Genomic DNA, 6,665 nt, shown 5'->3' on the forward strand with positions numbered 1-6,665 from the left:
TTGTGAAAGTGATGGCACAGTGACCAGCACTTTCAAGAGACTGTCAGCAATGATGTTCAGGGACTGTTCGTTGCCTAAGTGATGTCTTGCATTAATGTATCAATATGTCCTTGCACTGTTGATTGCAGGAAAGGTTTACGCACTGCTATGCACGTTACGCACATGTGTGATAACTTCTTTGATATATGTTCAACCAGTGGCTGCCATATGAAAGAATTTCAGCGTACAATTAAATTATCAGTGTTCCCACACATGATCCAACAGTCTCCCTCTGTGCTCATGAGCTGCTTGAACTATGCCAGTACAAGATAACTGTGTTTACTTTGTTTCTGTCCACCTCTTGTAAATTATGCGTTAATGCCCTCTGAATAATAAAGTGAATACTCTCCTATGTACAGTTTCATTGCTTTATCTAAACGTTGCTGCTAGTGTAAGTGTCTCAACATCTTGAAACTTTAACGAAAGACAAAACCATTCTTAGGCGCTCAAAGCGAAGACACGTTCGACCTCCTACAGTTAGGAATAAAGCTTTTTCTACGGTTTTTCTTTCAAACAAAATTACTGTTCACGTGGTTGTGTCGGTGAAGACGCAAACAATCTAACCAGTACAGAATGAGTTGTTTATTGGGGTGTACTTGTGGTGAGAAAATATATTATTCACAGTGCAGGCAAAAAACACTTGCAGTACAGAGATAGTGGCAAGACACATGCTTTGTGCTGAGCAGTGGTAATATGAGCAGGTCACATAAAAATAAATAATCGCATGGGCTGCAGCAGATGGCAAACTTCAGGTAGCACGCAGGAACAGTTCTTCCGTCATGCCACCAAGCATGACATCATAGTCCAGTACACCAATATGTCCACATACATCGCAAGGTCCTAAGTACCATCACAAATGGTTCTCGCTATGTCGTATCAAGGTCCATAATCCAAACCAGTTGGTAGTCCTTGTGGCATCGTTGAACATTGAAGTAATGAGTGTCAATCCTTTGTTGGGTCTTGATATGCAGGAGGGCAAGCAGTCTTGCTTCTTTGGCTCATTTGTAGATAAATTGTGAGATCAAGATTGGCTTTGTTGGTGACATTTGGCCACATTGCACTGAACGTCATTGGGGTATTCCTCGCATAAACCAGCTTGAACGATGCATGTTCGCAGTTTCTTGTGTTACACAATGCATTTTCTATGGAGGTGAAAATGCCTGAGGCCTGTGTACTTAGATTTGGGTGCACGTTGAAGAACCCCAAGTGGCCGAAATTTCCAGAGCGCTCCACTACGGCGTGTCTCATAATCATATCGTGGTTTTGGGACATTAAGCCCCAACACTTATTATTACAGATAGAGAGCTGCTATGTAGCAGCTTTGTGCCACTCCTCGGCCAGATACATGATACATGGGATATATTAGTACCGAGGATAATTTTCTGCACACGTCATTAAAGTGAGATTACGCATAGTACATCATACACCAGCAGAATATAAATCATGCAGAAAGGGATGACAAAGAGGAACAGTAAATTTACACTGATTAAGAAAGCTGCCAATTTCCAGAGAAATAAGGCACCAGGTACTGGTCAGCAAAAAACTTGCAGCACTTCACCAGCTCAGTGAAGAATGCCTCATCAAAAAGTACAGGAACTTGCACACACTTTTCTTCACTGTACACGAAGAGGACACAACTCTTCAGACCGGTAACCCCCATTTGTGTCTGCACCTGGGTAAAATACCTGCTGCTGGCTTTGAGGCATCCACCACGCAGTTCATTCTTGCAAAATGCATCAATTCTCATGGGGCTTTTGATCTCCAAAAGGCGTGGTGCACAACAACTGCATGTAGCGATTCCGTCTGGGCTTGCCCCAAGGAAAGGATGGTTGCGGCATAAAAAAAGACCACACTGCCTCACGTCGATGTCCACGTGCTGTTTATTTTTTTCAAGGAAGGCCTTCCTTGCGCTGTCTTCGCATAAAAGGCCCCGCTTCATGGCATAAGTAGCACGCACTTTCTTACCCATGATAGTGCTTAGCAGAGAGCGCACATCATGGGGCCCCATCTTTCTTTTGCACGTACTATTCACCCATGTGTACACTCTATGCGCCGATGATGCAGTTATAATTCCTTTCCGGTAATGATGCCACATGGGTGATCCACTCTGGAGCCTTGTGGCATTCTCCACAGCATTCACGTCATTAACTGTGTACTGGACTGCACTTCCAGCTTTTACAGCATCAAGCCATCGTTTCGGCATTCCTTTGTCTTCTTCAGCACAATTTGCTGTTTCTGCAATTCTCACGGGCAAGAAGTCGTTTGCCTCGAGAATGTCGGCAAAGCAGTCGAGGCCGCATTTCTTAAGATTGCCATGCAAGTTTATCAGGCTGGGTGTTTTCATCACCTTTCTGTCTGCTTTCAAAGATGAATACTGAATTCGTTTTTGGTGTCGTTCTGGTGCACAGCTGATCCTGTCGCAGGTGTCCTTGGAAAAGACTACATTCTCAAAATCTTCCGTGACCTTCCTGGGGTCTCTGGGGTGGTACCACTGTCTTTCTGTCTCTGTGCACGAGAGAGAGTCTGGCACAGATGCCAGATCATGCTGTGCAATGTACATTAAACCATACAAGACACAGCAGATGTGCTTGCACACTGCACCTTTGCCTGCAACGCAGGTGCAGCTCCCCGAAACTACCTCACCATCACATTTATACAACTTGATGGATGCCTTGTACAGGGTCCTAGTAGTCATGGAAGCTAGCACTTCTGCACGTACAACGGTCTCTGCACCACTGCCTTCCAAAAACTGCAGCTTCTGCAAATGTCCTGAAGTGAAGAGGCGTATCCCAGCATCTCGATGTTTTTGAGCACCTTTGCTTTCTATGTACCTGCATGAAATATTATAATGTCAGCATATGGTGTGCAACTTATTGAGTGCAGATGTACACCTGGAAAGATAAATAAAATGAATAATACCATTTTTATGGAATTGCAACTTATAACTGGAGTTCAAGAACTGTTCTGAAAGATTATAATTGTGTGGTAAATGACCCCTCAAGCTTCATAAAACAGTATCTCTCTCTCTCTGCCTTTTGTCACAGTGTACTGTGCTGAACAACTGAGTTAATGAATCAATCCAGCTGGTAAAGCATAAGCGATAACAAGCTACTGACCAAGGACAAGCACCTACCCGCAGCTCAACACTGCAAACACAGTTATATATCTGCAATCATAGGTCGGCAAAAAACATGGAGCTCACTCAGACTCACTCACAATTTATATATTGCGCTTAGGGCTCCCTCAGGCTGAGGCTTGCCAAAATTTTTCCTGAACTGGACTCACTCACACGAAATTTTTTTTCCCAACCGGACTCACTCGTACTCACACTCACGAAAATTTTACTCCCCCGGACTCACTCAAACTCAGACTCATGGCTCGATCTGAGTCTGAGTGAGTTGGACTGAGCTGACTCATGAGTGAGTTTGCCGACCTATGTCTAGAATACACTAAAAGCAAACTGGGAACACAGAAGGCAAACAATTTCTGTCAGAGTGAAAGCTCAATCCTTGAGAATGTCTGAAACGTCAGCATTTGACGCAGCAGCGCTTCAGTAAATGAGAAAAGACCAGTGTGAGGATTTTTTATTATGTCACAGACTTAACTGGCTTACTCCAAACTCGCAGTGTGCTGGCAGGTTTCCACGTGCCTTTATGAACTCTCACATTTTTGAGGAATGCTGAAGGATTAAGTGGAATCATGCGCGTGTGTCAGACACTGTTTGCTGATAGTAGGCCTCCCATAGTTTGCGACACATTCTGGTACTACATGACAGGACATTACCTGGCATGTCCAGCAGATTTGGAGCACTCACTCGTTAAGCAAGCTTATTATTTTGCAGTGTGTAAGTGCAGTTTTATGTTGCACACACTGACTGTTTGCCGGATGCTTTCATGACCTGCCCCTTTTTGTAGGTTTATTATGTAGTTGTTTTTTCTCTTTCTGTGCTTCCAGTTTTGTTTGTGTTCAAATCCTTCCTATTTGTCATCCCTTTTTTTTCATCTTTGTAGTAAAATATTAAATTCTTGCACTGCACTTTTTGTATACAGGTGTTTGTTACTCTGTAACCTCCCTGAAAAAATGTCCTTGTGATGCTACAACAGGTCCAAATAAATAATTAGGTAATGATATGTGCCATGCAGATGTTTATACCACTCTGTGGATGTGCTTGCTGAAAATTCAATGTCATTTAAGTCAAGCTGCTGCGTGCAAGAGCTGAAAGTTAACGAATGCTGTCTGTCTTAAAAGCCCCGTGGCATTCAAAAAGTTGGCACATACTATTTCATATTTTCGTTATTGTTCCGAAAGGCTCAGATTATTTCTACATTCATTGCCATGTCATAATTTTGCTCCTCAACGTGCTTGAAGGAGAAATTTCATAGGTGTTATTTGTCAACAAACATTTTGTGGTGGCATAATCACCCTAAGAAAGGTTACTTATGTGTTCTGGCAAGGGGACGCACTGAAAAACAAGCTTTAACCCATGTCTCGGCTTATTTATAAATTGGTTCCATTTTAACACAATGTTGTACATACCTATAGATGTGTTCTTTTCCAAAGAATGGGTTCAGTGACTTTGTCTGACTGGTCCACTTTTCCTGGTTGTCGGTTATAGGTCTACATGCCATGATCACGATATACAGGCCTGCGACAAAACAATATTTAGCATACTGCAACCTACCATAGTCAAGTGCTAACACACTTTTATGAGCTTGTCATATAATAAAATTTCATAAGCCAAAGGTTTATATGGCGTGATTATTCTTACTGTTTCAACCGTACTCTTAGATGACCACACTACGAGGACCAGCACACATGCAGCTAACTCCCACAGCCATATGCTGCTTAAAGTGCTAACTTGGTCGTCTTCCACAAACAAAGCTCCACTGAAAACGTAGCTGCTTTTGGAAAGTGCTAGCAACAAACTATCCATACACAATAACCATCAATGCAAAAGGAATGATGATGCAGCACGAACGCGGCACGAACTACGGTTCCGTAAAATTTCAAGTGCTTGGGCGAGCACGTTTTTCCGTGAGCGACGAATTTTTCTTAGCCCTTAAAGCACATGCCCATCAGTGGCTAGCTACCCATGATAACCGATGCAGCACGAACGCGGCACGAACTACGGCTCCGTAAAATTTCAAGTGCTTGGGCGAGCACGTTTCTCCGCGAGCGACAAATTTTTCTTAGCACATTCCAGTCAGTGGCTAGCTACCCATGATGACCGATGCAGCAGAGACGGCTGCATGATAGCGAACTAGACAAATCGGCATTTCGCCACCCACTACACAGGCGTTCTCGGCTGCGCGTCACGATAATCTAATATGTAAAGCAGCCTTTCCATTTCCTATATTTCTCCTTGTTGCGTATCGCCTGGGTGGTGGTCAGAGCGACGGTACGTAGGCGCGCGTAATCGGCGGGATCAGCTGACCGCTAAGGGCGCATTACAAGAACGGCAGAATCGAGCGCGCAACACAGCGACAACATATCGGACCTGCACTTCCGTGCGTCTTTACTGCTCGGTTTTTCAGTGCTCGGAAAGCTCCAACTGCACCACACTCGGAATGTGTTTAGCAAATGCCCGTCGCTAATGCAGCGAAATACGATCAGCGCGATGCTTCTCACTTCCGCGAAGCGGCCCATACAGCCTTTGGCAACTACCTTTACATTGCCTTACGTTGACTACACCACTTACATAATCTAAACGTTAACTGACGACCAGCTCAGGGTCACAAACCTCTCTGTTTCAGAATAAATGCACGGAAAGACCACGCCGGCTCGTCGGTTTATGCCGGGCCGATCCGGCCGCTACAGCTGTGCAATATAGCGTGATATTTTATAAACTACGCTGTAAGAAAGAATAAGCTTCGTTGAAACACTTACCTAGAAGGTCTGAGTAGTAATGTCAAGCACATGCGATGTTGATCGAAGTCGATTTTCTTCACACGGCGCAAGTTGATCGGAGAGTCCTGCAAACCGCAGCGGCACAAGCGCTCCGAGAACTACAACTAAGATGGCGGCCGGTCAGTCGTCGTCGAGCTTGCGCATGCGCAGTATGCTCGGTGACATCGGTCTATTGGGGTGCTCAGAACTATAGGAAAATGGTCACTTCCATAGGGATTATTAATGACTTTCCATGTTAGAAGGGGCAGAAGTGATGGAGATGTGATGCTGAGGTCTATGGACGAGTAGGTATTGTTCGCAAGGCTATAGTATGTTGGCTCTTTTTTATTCAAGAGACACGTGCCGGAAGAGAAAAGGAACTGTTCAATTAGACGACCTCGCGCGTCGCAGCGGGAGTCACCCCATAGACAGCTATGCGCATTAAAGTCCCCAAGTACAAGGTAAGGTTCAGGGAGCTCATCTATTAAAGACTGAAATTCATGTTTTTGCAGTTGGTAATGTGGAGGCATATAGAGAGAGCAAATGGTGACGAGTTTGTTCAAAAGAACCGCTCGAACAGCCACTGCCTCAAGGGAAGTTCGAAGTGGTAAATGTGTGCATGCTACTCCTTGATTAACTATAACGGCTACAACCCCGGATGGCGCGATGGCGTCATCCCGGTCCTTCCGGAAAATAATGTAGTAGCTGCGTAGAAAGTTCGTGTGTTTGGATTTTAAGTG

General features: G+C 44.4%; 1 protein-coding gene across 1 annotated transcript; it reads right to left on the reverse strand.

Moving 5' to 3' along the window:
* Window positions 1-207: 207 nt before the first annotated feature.
* LOC119378734 (uncharacterized) lies at window positions 208-6,115 on the reverse strand. Its single transcript, XM_037647768.2, has 3 exons — window positions 5,926-6,115; window positions 4,576-4,684; window positions 208-2,870 (listed from the first exon to the last, which is right to left on the reverse strand). The coding sequence occupies exons 2-3, from the start codon at window positions 4,665-4,667 to the stop codon at window positions 1,526-1,528; spliced, it is 1,437 nt and encodes a 478-aa protein (XP_037503696.1). The 5' UTR covers window positions 4,668-4,684; window positions 5,926-6,115; the 3' UTR covers window positions 208-1,525.
* Between the last annotated feature and the right edge of the window lie 550 nt (window positions 6,116-6,665).

This window comes from Rhipicephalus sanguineus, unplaced genomic scaffold (assembly GCF_013339695.2).
Source record: "Rhipicephalus sanguineus isolate Rsan-2018 unplaced genomic scaffold, BIME_Rsan_1.4 Seq950, whole genome shotgun sequence".
In the NCBI taxonomy this organism is placed as follows: domain Eukaryota; kingdom Metazoa; phylum Arthropoda; class Arachnida; order Ixodida; family Ixodidae; genus Rhipicephalus; species Rhipicephalus sanguineus.

Bases quoted from the DNA above. Each gene is read 5' to 3' on its own strand.
- LOC119378734 (XM_037647768.2), bottom strand. From the start codon at position 4,667: ATGGCATGTAGACCTATAACCGACAACCAGGAAAAGTGGACCAGTCAG. The intron at 2,871-4,575 runs GTATGTACAACA...TATTTCATGCAG, and splicing joins GGAAAAGAACACATCTATAG to GTACATAGAAAGCAAAGGTG.